General features: G+C 46.8%; 3 protein-coding genes across 7 annotated transcripts; all 3 read left to right on the top strand.

The window, feature by feature from the left end:
- The first annotated feature begins 86 nt into the window (after positions 1 to 86).
- On the top strand, positions 87 to 3371 carry LOC115393783 (kelch-like protein 11). The gene is made up of 2 exons (XM_030098890.1): positions 87 to 625; positions 1862 to 3371. Exons 1-2 carry the CDS (start codon positions 87 to 89, stop codon positions 3369 to 3371), a joined length of 2049 nt encoding a protein of 682 aa, XP_029954750.1.
- An 867-nt stretch (positions 3372 to 4238) lies between these two features.
- stub1 (STIP1 homology and U-Box containing protein 1) lies at positions 4239 to 16082 on the top strand. 5 transcript variants are annotated; one of them, XM_030098159.1, is made up of 9 exons: positions 4239 to 4362; positions 5996 to 6227; positions 6311 to 6509; positions 6932 to 7097; positions 7185 to 7260; positions 7335 to 7395; positions 7992 to 8108; positions 8192 to 8336; positions 15850 to 16082. In XM_030098159.1, exons 2-9 carry the CDS (start codon positions 6114 to 6116, stop codon positions 15923 to 15925), a joined length of 954 nt encoding a protein of 317 aa, XP_029954019.1. In that variant the 5' UTR covers positions 4239 to 4362; positions 5996 to 6113; the 3' UTR covers positions 15926 to 16082. The 5 variants fall into 5 exon arrangements, with proteins under 5 accessions (XP_029954019.1, XP_029954021.1, XP_029954018.1 ...); XM_030098161.1 differs by having other exon boundaries at positions 7335 to 7391; positions 15850 to 15880; XM_030098158.1 differs by lacking the exon at positions 15850 to 16082 and having other exon boundaries at positions 8192 to 9908.
- On the top strand, positions 10541 to 12409 carry LOC115393088 (pentraxin fusion protein-like). The gene is made up of 3 exons (XM_030097910.1): positions 10541 to 10549; positions 10647 to 10716; positions 11717 to 12409. Exons 1-3 carry the CDS (start codon positions 10541 to 10543, stop codon positions 12325 to 12327), a joined length of 690 nt encoding a protein of 229 aa, XP_029953770.1. The 3' UTR covers positions 12328 to 12409.
- Positions 16083 to 19782: the final 3700 nt, after the last annotated feature.

The following is a 19782-nucleotide window of genomic DNA, read 5'->3' as shown; positions in this document are numbered from 1 at the left end:
GGCGTCTCAAGAGCCGAAATTGATTAATCGGGATATTCCTGCAGGCGGAAGTGAGCGCTGCCGTGGCCGCTGCTCGCTGCGCATGCATGTCAATCTCTGGATGCCTGCGCACGTGTGTCATCTACACCTACGAGTTTTTCCCAAAGGTAGTCGGGAGCTTCCGTCTGCCGGTCAGTCTGTCCCTCTGCGGTATGGCCGCGGCGGCTGAAGAGCCGGAGGAGCGCGGCCGGAGCGGCGGAGCGCTGGCGGCGCTAACAGGTGACGGAGAACCGGAGGAGGCCGAGGAGTTCACCTGCCCGGCCCTCCGCGACGAGGTCTCCCGGCGGCAGAACGAGCAGAGGAAGGCGGGGCAGTTCTGCGACGTGAGCCTGGTGTTCACCCTCGGGGGAGCGGAGAGGGTCTTACCCGCCCACCGCTGCGTCCTGGCGGGCGCGTCGCCGTACTTCGCGGTGCTGCTGGGCGGACAGTTCTCCGAGTCCCGGTCCGGGAGGGTGGAGCTGAGGGAGTGGAGCTCCCCGTCCGGACCCCAGCCGGACTCCGTGGAGCGAGTCATCCAGTTCATGTACACCGGAGAGGTCCGGCTAAGCACCGACAACGTGCACGATGTGCTGGAACTGGCCGACAGGTGATGTCTTTTACCATGCTTATTAACCACCAGGTGCAGTGGTTCGCACGCTTCACTTCAGTGTTGAAAAGTTTCTGAGTTTGCATGTTCACCCTGAGTGTATTTGGCAGGATCAAGCTGACAGAGAGGCCCACATTTCTAGGTTGCTTTATTATCCACTCATTTAGGATTATTTCAAAATAAAACTGTAACTAATGAAAATAGAGGAAAACAGTCACAATTTCCTCAAAAAGCTCACAAATAACCACTTTTATAGATATTTTTATTTCACTTTTTGATTAATGATTTCTAATTTGGATATATATTTTTGCTTTTTTCAAAGAATGGATCATAAAAGTGGACAAATACAAGGAGCCATCAAAGTAGTTCTGGGTTGCTGTAAGAATTGATATAAAGCCTTTCGTATTTACTTTGAACCCTTCCAAGACACAATTTTAAGTTTATGGTTAGTTATGCTGTGATCAGCAAATTGTGCTTAATTGTTAACTTATGTTCTGTCAGCCACTTACAATCCTTGTAAAAATGACAGGAATAAAAACCTCTTCAGAGTACATTATAAGTAAGTAATCAAGTCCATTTCATGTGGTTGGTGAAAAGATTTTGTCAGCATGTTTCTACTTTTGATTACTCGTGTTTCTGTGAATTTTGACCTCTGTCCTTCCTCAGCTTTGGTCGAGCTTCGATGTCTGGATTTACAAAATAATGGCTGAAGCTGCCATGCCCGGGCCGGTTTCGTAACATGGGAGTTGGCAATCTCACACAGAATGCAAACCTCATGTCGCAGCTATCTTTAAAATGTGTGTGTATGCTAAAGATATTACTGGGCCTTCCTGTTCACCCCGTGTGATAAACGTTTAAGATACTGGATCACACTCATTTCTACCAGATTATTTGCTTGATTGCTGAACCTCTGGACAGAACATTTGATTTGGTGATCAAACTGCTCAGCGTGAATTAAAACTGTTGGAGAGTTTTACACGAATTCAAGCATAAATGGAGAGCTGAATGATCAGATGACTAATAAGATCATTGAAGCATCTCTAAATCCATCAGTCTCTTTAATTGATTTATCCATTTCAGCTGCCTAAAATACTGGTTTTTGATTTCGTATGAGCAAACCTGAAGTAGCAGGAGAAAACGCACACAAAGAATGGGAGAACATGAACAATTCAAACCAGAGACCAGAGTGTCAGAAGTAAAGATTGAAAGAGTCTGATGAGATCTTCTGTCCCTCAGGTTCTTGCTGGAGCAGCTGAAGACCATCTGTGCAGAGTTCCTGATGAAGAAGCTGTGCCTGTTGAACTGTTTGGCCGTGGTCTGCCTCGCCCACATGTACACCTTGGACCGGCTGGCTCAGGGAGCCGCAGAGATGATCCGGAGAAACCTCCACAAGGTCATCCGCAATGAGGAGTTCTGCTTGCTGCCGTTCTGCCTGGTGCGTAGCTTCCTGAGACACTCTGAAATCATAGTGAACTCTGACCAGGAGCTGTTTGAGGCCATCGTGAGGTGGGTTTACCACGACCACGAACGGGAGGAGCACTTCGAGGAGTTGTTCGGGCTGTTGAGGCTGCTGCAGATCACTCCCACATACCTCACACGAGTGGTGAGGAAGGAGCCGCTGGTTGCAAACAGTGCGGTGTGCCGGCGGCTGGTGTCCGAAACGCTGGAGGCTCACGCCCTACGCTACGAGAGCCTCAAGCCGTCGAAGCTCGGCGGCTCCCACACGGCGGCGGCCCAGCCACGGCTCGGCCAGAACATGGACGTCATCCTGGTGGTGGGCGGCGTTTCAAAAGGGGGCGCGTGTGTGAGCGAGTGCCTGGGCTATTTTGTTGCTGAGGACCGTTGGGTCTTCCTGCCGCACATTCACTACGTCTTCACCGGACATGCCGTCGCGGTCACGGAAGACCACGTTTACGTGGCGGACGGCTCGAGGGCCGAGCGTTACAACCCCAGTCTGAACAGCTGGGAGCCGGTCAGCAACTTCAAGGACTACAAGTGCTCTTTGGGTCTCACGAGTGTCAAAGGCATACTCTACGAGATTGGCGGCTACAACAACTCCAGCCCAGGCTTGAAGGATGTCAGCGTGTACAAACCGAAGCAGAACGTGTGTCTCAATCTCGAGCCGGCACCCAAGGTCCTCCGTGACGTGAGAACACTCTCTGTGGAGGATCGGTACATTTATTTGATGGCCAGGACCCTTGTGGGCGTCGACGGCGGCGATGGACTGACCACCGTGACCATGTGCTACGATACGGAGAGCGGCAAGTGGCAGGAAGTTGAGTCCCTCCCGCTCCTCGATAACTACTCTATTTTTCAAATGGCTGTCGCTTCCACCAACTTCTACCACACGGCGTCCTGCTGCCCCAAGAATTACAAGGTCACACTGGAGGCGGCTCAAGAGAAACTAAACAGAAACTTCTCGAGCGACATCCTGGACAGCCTCCCGTCCGACGTCCTCAGGTTGGAAGGCGCGGCCATTTGCTCGCTGGGCGAGGACATCTACGTCATCGGCGGGTGGAGGTACGGCGACGGCAACAACGCGGACAAGCAGTACAGCAGGGAGGCCTACTGCTACTGCGCAGAGAGGAAGCACTGGACACTGCTGCCCCCGCTACCGCAGTCCCGCTGCCGAGCCACCGCCTGCCACGTCCGCATCCCGTACCAGTACCTGCACGGCTTCCAGCGCTTCGAGAAGCCGCACCAGCCTCCCCTCTTAAGCACCAGGCGTAGGTGGCAGATAATGTAGCCAGTTTTCACAGCGTCAAGAATTGGTTTTGAAGAACTGTTCTGTGATTCTTTATTCGGCGTTTACAGATGGCACAAAACGAAGCATTTTCAGTGAAAGTAGTTAGTTTTTTCAGCAAAAACAGCTGGTTAAAAATCACTTATTTCACCGATGTGATGGTTGAATGGTTCAAAAGATAAACATGGAAGGAGTTACTTACTTGAAATGTTTCTGAAGCATCTTTTTGCAGGAAGCTGTATGGATCTATAGGGCCAGTTGCTTTCGTGGGATTCATTTTGGGTTTTGATCATTTGTGGCAGAAGTTTTTCTGCGTCAGTGTCTCAGTAATGGGGAGCACAGTGTTTGCACAGGAACAGCGAATTTTGGAAAGACTAATAAATGTATGGAAAATACACATTTGTCTTCTAAATACACTGTAATTATGATGAACTGACTCTGGTCATTGTGAAGTTTTTTGTTAACCATGATGCACAGTGACTACAAGATTTATTCAGGTGCCAGTGGATTTACGTCTGAGTCTGCAAACACAGAAGAGATACAATATTTCTTTAATATTGGCACACTTCAATACAGCATGACATGTTCAGCCTCTACTATTCAACTATCTACACATCATTCAATGAACTTTTCCTATCACAACGCAAGCACATATGCACACTTAAGGGCGCACACAGGAAGAACATGCAAACTTCTGTAGAGTTATAAAAGGAATAGTTTAAATACAGGATACAAACACCATATTTATAACAGGACAGAGAAAACATTTAAACAGTTACGGATTTTTCCTTTGTGTTCACTTTGAACTAAAGCGATTCATCACGCGCACGCTCGCGTTTACTTCTCGGCTTCCGTCGATGTGGCGTACAGCGTGTGACGTCAGCATAACAACAACCTGTCATGACAGCTCTTATGAGGCGAAAATAATCTGCGAAGATTTTATATCAGATTATGGATAACCTGTTCCACCTGGATGTGAGAGTCAAAATCTGAGGTAAGGACAACAGACTCGATCCCAGCAGCGGACGCTAACGTTCAGATAAGACGCCAAATACAGACGATGTGGAGAAGAAAACAGGCTAAGCTAGCGTTAGCCGCTATCTGGATGCTGTGGCTTCCAAGCGCAGTTAAAAATGATAGGTGTCCACATGAGTTGTTTAAACCTGTAATGGCTACGGTGTCAACAACCACATGATTGTTGTTGTTGTAAATTTGTGGCTACGGACGAGAAAATTGGGCAAACAGTTGTGTGTTCGTGCTAGCTTTCCGACCGGCGTAAATCGACATCACAGCGCCACTGAAGTTAGCTTCCGGCTCATCAATGGAAGGGAAACTTGAGGGTAAATTAAAATTTCAATAAATTATACGTTTTTAAAGCGTAGTAAATAAGTGAAAGCATGATTACTGTTTAACCCACTCCCGCATCTATAAAACTAGCATGATGTTAAAAATAATTTATTTGTTGTCCCTTAATTCCATTCCAGATCAACAAAACACTGATTAAAGATGTAAACTGCAGTGGAGTGATGGATTCTGAATTCTGATATTTTCATGAAAGTGTACTTATGGTATGCAATATAATAGCAGTCTGTTTTCTTGAGTTTTTCCATGTTCAACATTAACCTGCTTATTTGCACAAGGGCTGTCATGTCAGTGTGATTCATAAAGAGCCTGATCAAAGTGTCAGCTTTTTCCCATTTTACTAGATAAAATATCTTTTAAAATGTGGACTAAATTGTCCAGCAGGTGCAGAATATCCGTGAGAACAAGGCTCATTATTTTAGGTCCATATATTGGTCCACTTCAGGCTCAGCTCCAGCTGTGTTGGCACATTTGATAAAGATGTAAACAGATCATATGTCAGATGAGTTTTTCCAGTCTAGTTGTAGCTTAAGCAGTGGTTTTTGTAGTGTGGGACACCACAGTGTCGGGAAACAATCTGAGCATATTTTTGTAGTATTAATATAAATTCAGTATACCTTATACAGATGTGGGTGTAGTGGTGTTTACTTTGATTTAGCGTGACATCAGATTTCTGAATCCAGTTTAATCTCGCTATCAAAATCTGCCCACAGTGTTGGAATAAACTAAAAGACTTTTTTTTTTCCTTTTTCCTTTTTTTTTCGCTTTACCACGAACGGGCTAACGGGAGCTACACATGCGAGGCTAACTTCTGCTCCGTCAACAAAGCTAGCAGCAGAAATAAAATCTGAGGTCTGCTGCTCGTGGACTGATCTGCAATGTTACTGTGTGTCCGTGCTGCTTCAGCTCCGTGTGTGTGTGTGTGTGTGTGTGTGTGTGTGTGTGTGTGTGTGTGTTAGCCGGCTAATGTTGCCGAGCTCCGGCGGGGGACCGTGGGTGTGTTAGTGCCGTCTGGTCTCTCGGAGCTGCTGTCCGTGGGATGAATAGTTAATTCTCTCAGCAGTCTCGCCACCTCGTGTGTATGTGTGCGCGTGTGCGTGTGCGCGTTGGTCTGTGTGTGTGTTTGTGCACAGTCAGCGTGTTCATCGGATGGTGTGGTGAGAGTGGCTTCAAACGCTGCGTCTGATGCTGCGCGAGACGCGCATTGCGGGCGCGCGATGCAGCCGTGGTGCGTGCGCCGAACTTTATTAATGTGTCTCATCTAGCCGCGCGCGATCCAGGACGGACAGGGCATTCTTGAAGCCTGTCACAGAGCCAGCCGGAGAGACGGGGAACAGGATAGGGAAGCAGGGCGAGGCGGGCCCCGCGGAGCCGGTGGAGAAGATGGCCGGCAGCCCGGAGAAGAGTTCCACCGCGCAGGAGCTGAAGGAGCAGGGGAACCGGCTGTTCCTCTGCCGCAAGTACCAGGAGGCTGCGACCTGCTACAGCAAGGCGATCGTGAGTGGCTGGCTGTCTGACAGGACGGTGGGATGGGCCGAGTGCAGATCAGACTGACACAGCTCTGTTATTGTGTGTGGCAGAACCGTAATCCCTCGGTGGCAGTCTACTACACCAACAGGGCTCTGTGCCACGTGAAGCTGCAGCAGCACGACAAGGCTCTGGCAGACTGCAAGCACGCGCTGGAGCTGGACAGCCAGTCGGTGAAGGCCCACTTCTTCCTGGGCCAGTGTCACCTGGAGCTGGAGAACTACGACGAGGCCATCGGCAACCTGCAGAAAGGTCAGGGCGACTCTGAGAAGAGGGCGTGTTGTCGAACTTGGTGTGAGTGTGTGAAGCCGCCGCGGCTTCATCACACATTCTTCCTCATGTGTTTCCTCATTTAGATTAACTGTGAAGTTCTTCTTCTTTGTGCTGTCTCTGCTGCCAGTCGCTGCAGCATCAAAGAACAAATACCAGAATCGGCTTTAACTTCTAAGTAAAATCTAGAACTTGCTGGAGATACAGCATGAATTTCAAGTATCCAAAGTGCTGAGTCGCTGTGATGAAAGAGACTTGTCAAAAAGAAAGAAAGCTTCAAATGTGCTTTGGTCAGTGGTACTTCCTGTGGATGTTTGACCTTTGCTCTGCAGACTGATGGACGTGGAGCCCTGAGACTCCACTCCACATCTATTAAACTGCCCAAAACGTTGCTTATTCTGCAGCTTACAACCTGGCAAAGGAACAGAGGCTGAATTTCGGAGACGACATCCCCAGTGCGTTACGCATCGCCAAGAAAAAACGCTGGAACAGCATCGAGGAGAAGCGCATCAACCAGGAGAACGAGTTACACGCCTATCTGACCAAGCTCATCCTGGCAGAGAAGGAAAGGTGAGGCTGAGGAGAACCGTGCATGTATTGAATTTTAGGACATTTCTTAGCTGATTCAAGTAATTTAATTCTGTGTATGTCATTCAGAGAACTTGAAGAATACAAAGAAAAGCAAGATGACAATCAGAATGGAGGCGATGCCGCCAAGATAGCATCAAAACACGTAAGTCTGGACATAATGAAGTGTGAGAAATGTTCCTGAACGCTTCATTAACATCAGACTGTTGCATCTTTAAGGACAAGTACCTGATGGACATGGACGAGCTCTTCTCTCAAGTGGATGAGAAAAGAAAAGTGAGTTGGAAAATTGCTTCCGAGTGTTAATTGCGTAAACGGCGGGGAAGTGGAGGTGGTCTGCACAGAGAGCCGTCCTCCGCCGCTCACACAGTCCATTAACGCGCACGCCGCCGTGCACCCTCGCTCGCAGTTCACTCCCACCTCACACCGACTTCTTTAAGCGTTGACATGGCAACAACTCAAATGAACCTGCACACACACACACACACACGGTTCCAGGCATTAAAGTTGACATTGTGTGTGTTTGTATATGTGCGTTTCTTCAGTCTGACTCTTTCTTTTTGCCGTGTATTCGACTGACACGCAGCCACTCACACCTAACTACAATCGAATAAAAACGGCACGTGATCAGCTGTTTCTGCTTTCATGTTTCCACGGTAACAGCCGCACTTCGTTTCACGTTGTTGTTGGCTTGACGGGGGGAATTGTCGCAGTGAAGGTGGCAGAACGTCAATCAAAAGTAGTTTTAATCAAACGCCATAATGGACGGCTCTGTGCTCCGTTTATTACTCTGTCAGGAAGGTCCATGTGATTTCTGAAGAAACTGATTTGTGTTCTAAATCGGCTCCCGCTGTGCCGCTCGTCTCGTCCCCGCAGAAGCGAGAGATCCCAGATTACCTCTGTGGGAAGATCAGCTTCGAGCTGATGAGGGAGCCGTGCATCACTCCCAGCGGGATCACCTACGACCGCAAGGACATCGAGGAGCACCTACAGGTAGGAGCGCCGCTGTCCCGGCCGCACGCCGACCAGCACAGACGGCGGCGTTTCAGTCCTGCGCATGTCTCCTCTGTCTGCAGCGAGTGGGGCATTTCGACCCGGTCACCAGGAGTCCCCTGACCCAGGATCAGCTGATCCCCAACCTGGCCATGAAAGAAGTGATCGATGCCTTTATCCAGGAGAACGGCTGGGTGGAGGACTACTGAGGAGGCGGCGCTCATCTCTCAACACAACAGCAGACTCTGGAGGACCGATCAGATCACCCCCCCCCCCCCCCCCCCCTGCCTGGACACAGACTTTACACAAGCTGTCGGGGGGGGGACAATCTGGACCTGAGAAGACGGGAGCCGTGTGTCCCGGCCTCCTCCCCACGTTTGAAAAACTCTGCTGTAAAACCATCCCGCTCCGGCTCACCGAGGCTCGGTGTCCATGGCCTGCTGCTCCCTTTAAAGACCTCCTCCCCCCCTGCCCCCCCTCCCCCCCTCGCTCTGCTCTTTCAAAGCCTGACTCCTCTCTGTACTTAAAGGGGCCACGTTCTCAGGTCTCTCATGCACCCTCCCTCTTCTCTCTTTCTCTGAGTGCCACAATCCTTACGAGACGTCAGTGTTTCACACAAACCACCGATTAAAAAAAAAAAAAAAAAAAGAAAAGAAGTTACAAGCCTTTCGTTTGGCGTTTTCTCCAGTATTTTCTAGTCATTTTACGTGAGACAATAGAACATTTTTCCCCACTTCTCAATGCACATTTGTAGAAAGGTAACAAAAAATGCCAAAAACCTGCTCTGACTGAGGGTTGTTTGTACGCAACTTTTACACACATCGGAGAAGGAATTTCCTTCTCCGTCCCCCCGGTGGCACCTCATGCAGACCGACCCACGTCACCTTACTGTAAGATTATGAGTAGATACTTTTCCTTTTGCATATCAATCACACCCCATGACAGACAATTGAGAGAAGTTGAATGTATACATTAAGTATTATTACGTTTTAGACTGGATCTCATGTAAATCAAGATGCTTCTTCTGTTTCGTTTTCCTTAAAGAAAATCGTAATGTAAGGTTTTCGTGAAAGGCCTTGAACTGGAGACAGGAAATGAATGGCTGCTGCATTAAAAAAAAAAAAAAGTTTGCTGGATTTTAGTACAGTGTGTAAAAGAAAATGTTGGATTTCAAGAGGTGAGAGACATTAGCTGTTGCAAAAAAAAAACAAAAAAACAAACCTGCTTTTGAAGGGTGGTCTGCGCTGTCCGTGTCGTGTATTGAGAAGAAAACTCGTGCTGTTTGCCTTGGATGACCGTGGACACTCTCCTCCAGCATGACCTGACTTTCACTTCCGTTATGTTTTTTTTTTTTCAATCCTGTAAAGAAGACGGCTGTGGACTCGTCCTCACCTTTTTTTTTTCCGCTGATAACTTCTGGCACCTTTCCTGCAGCAGCGGCAGCTTCTGCACACTGATGGATCCCAGGTCCCCCTCCCTCCCGGTCACTCAACCCCTGACCCCGACCTCTCGTCACAGAGATGCTGGAAGAGCTCACGACCATCTTTTCTCATCCGTACCTCACAGCGATCGTTTGTTTTTTTTTCAGTTCGCTGCTTTGAGTGGACACGTTTCCTTCAGCTGGATGTGTCTGTGGTGAATTTGGATTTGACCTGAGGCTGGTTGGAGTCGGGTGCAGGCGGTGTACATAACGTGCTGGTGTATCTGAATTTCTTGTTTTTTTTTTTTTTTCTTTTTCTTTCTCTGAGAAATCCTAGAGCTTGAGAAACTGTATTAAATGTAGATATGTTGATAACATAAGAAGCCTGACTCAGTTTTCATTTGTCCCCAATTAAAACGTGAACTTTGAGCTGGTGTGTTTTTCTGTTTCTGACTCGGATTAAACAAATATTTATGCCAATAATTCAAAGTCAGGATATCTTGGTAAAACTTTGATGGTTTTTATAATAAAGTATAAAGTAAAGTTTGGTCCCGCAATTCCCCTCTGTGCCAGCAGATGGCGCAGTGGAGCAGCAATTAAAAGTATTCTCAACGAAGCAGCCACACAAGAGCTTCTTTCAAATTAAACTTTGAAATCTTTTCATGAAAGAATTTGAAAAGTTCCTTAGAAAAGTACAAATTTCAAGAAGAACTTTTAGTTACAGCTCAGATGTTTGACCGACACTGTGATTGATCCTTTTATGAGATGTAAAAATCTCTTTCAAGTCATTATTGTCTGGTCTTGTCATGATATCGACACACTAATTCACACAGACGACCACACACACACACACACACACACACACACACACACACACATACACACACCAGAGCCTATTGTGAGCGAGTGTGTGTTCCAGAGCTGACGTCATGCTCTGTGCCAGGAGGGACGAGGGCACGAGACAGCAGCCAGTGGGACGGAGACATCAGCACAGAACATTCAGGAGACCAACATGAAAATGGTAACCACTGCTGATTTCCCCTCTTAACCTTGATCACTGTTTGATTTCTGATTATCCTGACCGCCGTCCCTGTGTGTGTGTGTGTGTGTGTTTCCAGAGGGCCCTGAGGTCAACTGTGCTTCTGCTCGGTGTTGTGACGTTTGAGACTTTTTCCTCGGCCACTCAAGGTAGGAACAAAAAGCAAAATGTCCCCTCAAAATGACTCTGAACTTTAATATTCTGATGTAAAACAAAAAAGCTAACTTTTCATCAAACTATGAACAGAAGTTCCTTTAATCTAAAATCAAAATTTCCCCTTATGGTAAATATTCATGGTAGATACCATGAAGTATAATTCAGCAAGACAAAGAGGCACTGCACCTTAAATCAAGACAGTTTTCATTAATTCCACTGGAAGAGTTTTTTCACTTAATTTAAAGTACTTTTTTGCCTATTTTGTTAAAGGATATTTCAAACTTTAATGAATGATTTCGTATCAATGTCATTTATATGTAATTCGTCCTGTTTGAAAAACTTTTTTCACACAGTTTTTTAAGTCTATACAAAAAGACATTTCTGACTGTATTTCTGTACTTTAATCTTACAAACTACTGAGTGCTTCTGTCCCATGATATAATTTATACTAGTTTTGTACAAAGCGTATTATACTTTATTGTGTTGCAGTTATTTTTTTTTGACATTTTCATACAAAAGCAATTATCTGGTAAGAAATGCTTTGCCAATATTCTGAAACTTTGTCAAAATGGCAAAAATGAACCACAGTTAGTTTGGAAGCAGCAGGAAGAATTAAGTCATTTACTCAATGTAATCACTTGCTGAAGATTTTCAGACGGTGCAAATAAAGTCGCCACATGGAGATAATCCAGGAATAATTCCTACATAAATCATCTGTTTACTGTGACTTGTGTCGTTTTGATCATCGCTTTTCTATCTAGATGTTCATCAAGCTTCAGTTTACACAATGAATATCATAGTTGTTGTTTTTAAGCACATGGTTGTGGAGCTGATCCTGAGTCACAGTCAGTGAAGGAAGGAGACGTGCATGATTATGTTTATGGGTTGAAGGAGGAACCTGGATTACAGGAAGAACATGCAAGCTAAAGACAGAGCCGACCCGACTGCTGCAAACTTAGTTTCACACAGATTGTTTTGTCTCGTCGCCTTCAGTGGGCCTGAGTGAGAAAGTCCTGGTCTTTCCTTATGAGACGGACTTCAGCTTCGTGGCCCTGATCCCCCAGAAGGAGATGTCCCTGCGGGCCTTCACCCTCTGCATGCGCGTGGCCACCGAGCTGCCGGAGGAGCGGCAGATCATCCTGTTCGCCTACCGCACGGCCGACTACGACGAGCTCAACGTGTGGCGGGAGAAGGACGGCCGGGTCTCCTTCTACCTGTCCGGCGACGGCGCCTTCTTCCACCTGCCCCCCCTCACCACCTTCCGCACCAGCCTCTGCCTCACCTGGGAGTCCCGCACCGGCCTGGCCGCCTTCTGGGTGGAGGGCAAGCGCAGCACCTACCAGGTGTACAAACCGGGCCACAGCATCCGGCCCCAGGGCAGCGTCATCCTGGGCCAGGACCCCGACAAGCACCTGGGGGGCCTGGAGGCCGTACAGAGCTTCGTGGGGGAGGTGGCCGACCTGAACATGTGGGACTTCGTGCTCTCCAGGAGCATGATCCAGGCCTGGCACTACGGACACAAGGTCCCCAAGGGGAACGTCTTCGACTGGGCCACCATGGAGTATGAGCTGAACGGCAACGTGATGGTGGTGGACGACGACTGACTGGAGGCGGAGAGCGGAGCGGGAGCGGACCGGGTCTCTGAGGTCGGCGTGGGGCTGATCCTGATGTGTCTCCTGGTCTTTCTGAGATTCTCTGCTGTGTTTTGCTATGACACGTCAGCCGTTCTTCCTTGAAGCCACTAAGTTTCTATTTTTGAGCTCCTTGTCCTCCTTTACAACCCGGACTTAAAACTCATTACTCCGTTTTTTTTTTCTTCCTTTTTTTCTGATGGTGTCCCAGTTAAAGAGCACTTTTTCATTCAAAGCCACATTTATAATCCATAAAAACGCAAAAGTTGATGTGCCAGATGTATCCATAGGGTGGCACTCTGCACTAGTTTACAGCATCTGATCCAGCACCAGTAATACAGTTAAACTAACAAAGATCACTCAATTCATTTTCTTCATTCCATTTATATTTGGGCACAAATTCAACATTCATGAGATAAATTTGTTTAAAAAGTGAAAATATTACCACAATGCTGCTGTTTATGACACATTAACAATAACTTATCACACTTGAATGTCACATTTATTCACCCAGCATATGGGATTCATTAGTATAGTCTGTAGATGATGAAGGTGATCCTGACACAGCGAACAGGAGGGCGGGTTATTTTATCACACTTAACGCCTTTAACTGCACTGAGAGACAAATAGCAATTATCATGTTTGAAATCCTCTGCCATCACGCTGCCTTTGGTTAGCAAACTCACTCATGAATTTTCAATGCCTCGACTGATGTAAGAGCGCTTCTGGGTCTGAAATAAAAATCTCGCCATGCGCATCGCTCATAGTGTTTGTAATTAAAGCGAAGATTCTGTCTTTGAACTGCTGCCTTCTTTTCAGGATCGACAACTTTTTCCACACATTTTGAAGAAAAAAATATAAGTTCTATCTGATCTAAAAATGAGAAAATTGTGTGTGACTGTGTGAGGAAGCCGAGGCCCGGCCGGTCCTCCAAGCTCAACACGGGCTGAGAGCGGAACCACTGAACATTTTCAGAATGTAGAAATACTTCTTTTCAAACTCTGAGGATGTCTTTATTTAAAGGTCAGTGTGCTGTTTCCTTTTTTTTAGTGCCATTAAAATCAAACTGGGCTTCTAATAAAGTAATGTGTAAAGGTGTGGATGTGCTTCCAGCTTGATCGCAACAGAGAAATGAGAACATTTCTATAAATTTGGATAAAATAGAAGATAATATCGTCACAAAGTGCTTTCTGAAGCGATGTTTAACGGTGAAGCATCTAGAAATAACCACCGGAGCACGAGTGAACTAAAAACCATTGTTTCCATCTGTACTAATTTGTTGTGTTCTCTGATGGACTGCGGCAAACAACCATGAGACATATGTCTTCCGCCGCAGTCATATGTAGCTACTCCGCTAACAAAGGCCCCTCAGAAAGAGCTCAAGGTCAGATCTTCTCCATCCAAGTGTAACACAGTAACCCTAAGTCGTGGAGCGCCGGCTCCGCTCGCCTCCGCGGCTCTGTGCACTCATCCACCCCGCCTGCGCCGCCGCCGCCGCTGACCTCCTTGCAGAGACGAGGGAGAAGTTTCCAGCGCGCGGGCTTCCTCCAGGGTGGTAAAGTGCTGCGTTCCCAGTGTGTTTATTCCGACCGAATCGCCCGTCGGCTCTCTCGCAGCAGCTAAATAAGGAGAAGGCAGGGCCAATGAGTTCTGACTGCGGGTCAGCAGCCAAATGTTCCACCTTCTTGGATGTTGCAATGCATCAATCGCGATGCCCACTCACTGTGCGGTAACACCTTTGTGGACCATCTGCCCAGGCCTGGCTTCTCAGCCCTCTGGTACACACACACACACACACACACACACACACACACACACACACACACACACACGCACACACACAGGCGTGTTATTTCCTTCTTTTTGCATCTCTGCCCAAGAGGGCTGCTAATCCTTCAGACATTCTCATGCAAAATCTTCCACTTATGAACTTTAATGTAGTTATTTGGTGAAGAGTGTTTAGTTATTCTGAAAATACATCACGGCGCAGCCGTTTTTTTGTTCCTATCTTGGCGCCACACGCCTCTCCTCTGCTCCACAGACGGACACGGAGCTGCTCGACATAAGGACGGAATCAGTGTCCTCCTTCACAGCAGGGATAATTATTCCCCGCGTCCCCGTGCTGCATGCATTATCCGACCGAGCAAACAGTCGCGGGGCGCCTCGTCCCGCTCGGGGACAGGACTGCCAGCGCGGGGCCCATGAGATCTGCATATTGGCCCATGGTGGTGGGAGCCGTCTGGGGCGAGGCGGTGCCGCTGCCTGCATGTCCGCGCGTGTGGAGCTGGTGAAAATGTTTTCCACGCGAGAGGAGATAGACGGCGAGAGGGAGCCCCGCGTGAGCCGGCGAAGGGGAGACAGAAGGAGGGCCGTTCTGGATTCCTTCGAGCAACTCCAAATAGATTTCCAGGCAAAACATATTTGCATACGCAAGACAGTGCTACGAGCTATCCGGGTGAGCCGTGGCATGTGTGCACTGAACAGATGGATAATTTTTTTAGAGCTTTCTTGCAGAAATTTCAGCCCATTAAATTGAGATCTTGGGCATTATTCAGCTGGCTTCTATTCATAAGGCTCACAAAGAGTCACCGGGATCAAGCAGCTCTTGTTTGTCAGGTTTTTCACATGACAGATGACAACAGATCGGGAAATTTTTGAGCTTCAACCACGATACAGCCCTCATGTTAAGCACTCATGCTTTTTAAGTGTCAAACTCTTTAATACTTTTCACATTATGGAATTGATTGTTCATCCTATTCAATTATGTCTTTGCATTCAATCTGACCTATTAACCTTAATTACACACACTGGGAAGGGTGGGGGCTGTGTGTGTGTGTGTGTTGGGGGGGTCAGTGTTGACCTGTCTGCTGTAAACCTGCAAACACAAGCTTCTATCTCTAAACCTTCATGATATCAAGACTCCGCAAATCTGAAAAACTGTCACAATCCACAATCTGAAATAAAACACAACACTTCTCCTACTAGTGAGATGAAATATCTGGTTTTTATCGGTAGTTTACGGGCACCATAACTGTTTCCTCTGTATTTTAGATTCTGTAGTTAAAACAGTTTAGATCAATCTAATAACAGTTCTCCCAACTTCTTTTTTCTTCAAACTATAAGACGCTATAATGTTAGAAAAAAAAGCATCTCCACACACTTTGACAACCACAGAAAAGCTTGTTTAAAATTAAAAAAGGCACTTTTACACATACACAGCATGAAAAAGTAAAACTTTCAGCACTTCTTCAAATATTTCACTGCAAAAAAAAAAAAAATAAAAATAAATGTACTCTCAACAAAACCGGAAATTCAGCAAATTTGAAGTTTACTTCATCGTTCAGCAAGGATGAAAAATGACCGTATGTTACAATGGAATCAATTTTTGCATTGCTTTGAAATTATTTTCACAAAATCTTTAAACAATGAAATCCGATAAATCCAGTATTTGCGAAGCTCAGAGGAGAGGTGAAGACATGACCTGAATGTCTCTCACTCTCTCTCTCTCTCTCTCTCTCTCTCTCTCTCTCTCTCTCTCTCTCTCTCTCTCTCTCTCTCTCAGAGCTGGTGATCTTGCAGGATGCTCGCTCGTCCTGCCCCTCTGGGCTGCATGAAAAATTCACCAGGCTTCCCCATTAGAGTCAGTCTGAATCAGGCAGCAGGCGCTGCAGCGGCCGCTCGCATGACACTTTTATCACTCGACATTTAGCAACGCAAATGTTGTGTTTATGAAACACAAAATCACTGCAGCGGCCGCGGCCGCCGACCGTCAGCAGGCCCCGAACCCTTCAGACCAGATGGAGGGCGGGGTGGGGCGGGGTGGGGTGGGGGGGTTGGAAGAGCGAGTTTTTTCACACTGACGGTGCGAGGCCTGACCTTTCCTGGGTGTGAGCGCGGCGGCAGCGTGACACCTCCAGGCGGGACGGCCAGCAGCACGCAGCCCACCTCTGAGCTCGGCCCGCGTCAGAAACATGACCGCCGCACAGAGGAAGAGCAGCGCCCACCCGGGCAAAAACGCAGGCCGAACACATGGCGTGCTGCGTTATCTGAAATCGTCTTAAAACAACTGAAACTTTCAGTTCTTCCAAAATAGTTTAGATCAGCAGTGGTTCTGGGATTCATGCTCATATTTTCTAACGTTCACATCACTGAAGTAAAGTCAGTTGTGGAAGCTGGTGTGTGTTTACAGCGTTTCTTTGCATTTGAGTTGATTCAATCACTCTTTACTTCACTTTAATTTAGTTAAACTCAATTCAGGACGTACTTAAGGAAACACCAGTGGCCTCTACTATTCTTAAAATGTACATTTTGCTATTTTTCTCCAGTTGTTTTTTTTTTTTTTGTCCTGCTTTTATATATTGACTTTAAGTTTAGGGTCTGTCCAAATATAATCTGGGTGTTAAACTCGTTTCTGCTCTGTAACATAACAGTGATTTTCAAATAACCCTTTTAAATGATATTTTTTAGTGTAAATATGAAAATTAATTGATTTTTTTTTAAATCATATAACAAATATCAGTACTTCCAACATTACGTCACCAGCTGAAATTAAATAAAATATTTTTTAAATATATAATTTTCCCATTTTCCAAGGTCAACAATGGCCTGCCATCTGCTTCTGCTGCAGTTTTGAGCAATATTGTTCATTTATACATTACTCAAAACTTATAAAATGCTATTGAAAAATAACTTATTTGACAAAAAAAAGACAAAACAATGTTTTGAATGGAAGTAACAATATAAGCCAGCAAATTTCTATTCAAATGATTAAAAAAAACAACAAACTTCACATTTTTCTAAATTTTTTTTTAAAGAAATTAAAATGAATTTCATTAGAAATCATTATTATTAAGAACAACATGTTGAATAGTAATGTCTGAACGCTATTATTCACATCCATCATATGACACGATCAATAATTCGAAAATGATTTCACGTCTATTTTGCTCATCAGGCAGCAGCACAGTGAGCGCCGCTCGGTGCTCAAGAGAGAAGAAAGAACCTTTGCTGCGCATTACGAAGCAAAAACAAATAACTACAGCATATAATAATTACTGAAGGAACGCAGCACGAGAGAGTGCAGAGGGGTGAGAGGAGTGAGAGGCTCTGTGGTTGAGTGCGTTGTGGCTTTTAGCGCTGAATTCCCCTCCGTCGCCTCTGGGCTGGCCTCCCCTCTGAACATATGAGCCGTGCCACGGCGCCGGGCGTCCCGGGCCTCCTGATTAAATATTACAGCCCTCTAAATGGATGGAGATTAGCCTCTGTGGGAATGTCGGGACTTAATTTACCCTCCGGCCAGAGGAGTGTGTGTGTGTGTGTGTGTGTGTGTGTGTGTGTGTGTTGTCTAGATATGAAGGGCCGTACATGTGCATTACCGTAAAGGGATTACATTTTGTCAGGAGTGTCGGTTGAGGTTGAGCTGTGGTTTTTAGGGGTGAACGGCGGGCTGCAGGTCGGAGGCTCGAATTTAACGACACAGTTTATATTTTTGTTTAAGTTTAAGTAAAATTTTATAATTTTCAATCGGTTCTATAGCGGTTAGCACTGGAATCTCACCAAATAAATATCTCCAGTTGGAGTCCGGTCTGTCTGGAGCTTCCATGTTTTCTTTGCGCGTGCACGAGGTTCGTGCGCTCTCCTCCCACAGTCCAGAAACATACATTTGAGGGTAATCAGTGAGTGTAAAACGCCCCCGGGTGTGGACGGCGGCGTGGCGGACCCAGACTTCACTCTGGGCCAGCGGGGATGGAGTGCAGCCACCAGTAGTGGCAATCTGGATAAAGCAGGACTGAAGACGGATTAATTGAAGAGCTGAATTGATAACAGTAAGTTTACTTCACCAGGTGGAAGATACAGACAGATCTAATGAGATCTAAAATGATCCACGTATTTCCGTACTCTGCTCCAGTAATCAGAATTCACATTAAACATTGGTTCTCTGCTCAGTTTTAGATGTATTTCTACCCTACCTGCACAGTTTTACTGCATCTGCCTGTTATTCCATCCGCAGTTCAGGATTAAATAACTGTTATTTTAATTGCAGCCTGTATTCTGTGTTCTGTAATGACATCTCCAAGTTTCCGCCTGAATTATTGATCGGTTGGTTTTGTAGTGCTACGCGTTGAAAATGCTTTTAAGAATGTGAGTGCGTGTTTTGAGGTCTTTGCATGAAAAACCCGGAACTTTATTATTTATAAACACACACATAAGCTTTGAGGAAACGCAGAACCATGCTAAACCATCCACACTCTCTTCTCTCATCTGCTTTGAGTTGTGTATCATTCAGATAAACATATGGCTTTTTTTTTTTTCTCTCTCTCTCTTTCTTCTGCAGAAGAGTGTATCAGATGTATCACTGCGAGGCCTTAATCCTCCTCTCATAATGGACAAACACATTCATCAAACACACTCCACATATGTGTGCAGCATGCACAGACAATAACTGAGCAACGTAAACGTGCCGCGTGTGCAAACACACACACACACACACGCGCGCGCGCGCGCATACACAAGCACTCTGTGCCACTGGGCAGGGACTAGCCTGAAAGATTGAAAGCAATTAAAACTATCATCTGCAGTGGCTCTGGGCAGGCCCGTGGCTGCGAGGGGGGAGCTGCCACTGCGCATCAGCCTCTCGGTCTCAGCAACGCACAGCGACATGAGAGGGAGCGTCTCTCTCTCTCTCTCTCTCTCTCGCTCTCCCCCTCGCACCGTGCATGCTCATGCACGGCTTTGTCATCCTCGCTGCGGATGCAGCTGCTCATCCCTCACCTGCGTCGACGACGGAGCTCGGAGTCGAACCGCCGTCGCGTGTTTGCAGGTAGAGCGCGCGTGGTCTGGTAATGGCCCGGCCTGAAGCGTGAGCAACGTGTCTCCAGAGGTGCGGAGACACAAAGCAGAGACAAACACAGAAAAGTTGAGGTTGTGAATCACAGCTAACAGGTTAGGCGAGGAGCCTTCGGTGCCCGAATAAGGGTTGAGACAAAAAAGTCAGCAGAGCCTTGGGTAATCAGGAAGGCCAACAGAGGAAATAGTTACTGTTCTGGTAAACACTTCAGTGTTTTGGGATGATTCTCGTCTCGTGCACACACACACACACGCACCTGGTTCGTCAGTCTGGTCTCATTAAGCCGGAGTGCTGTAACTCCGAGCTGTTTGGACCAAACTTGGAGCAGTTTACCTGCGTTCAGATCTGCTTGTGTCGGGACCGACCCTTAACAAGTCTCCTCAGGACAACCGCGCCACCATTACCGACCCCGGTTACTGTTTCTCTCTCTCTCTCTCTCTCTCTCTCTCTCTCCCTTCCGATCGGCTCGCAACCTGTCACTCTCACTTAGCGTCGACATTAGCACCGGTGGTTTCCTCATCCTGGTTCTCTGCAGCCCTCCCCGCCGCCGCCTCCCCTCGGTGCGTTTGAATACATATCTC

The sequence above is a fragment of the Salarias fasciatus genome, chromosome 8 (genome assembly GCF_902148845.1).
Source record: "Salarias fasciatus chromosome 8, fSalaFa1.1, whole genome shotgun sequence".
NCBI lineage: Eukaryota > Metazoa > Chordata > Actinopteri > Blenniiformes > Blenniidae > Salarias > Salarias fasciatus.
This window is presented reverse-complemented; position numbering and strand designations above follow the sequence as displayed.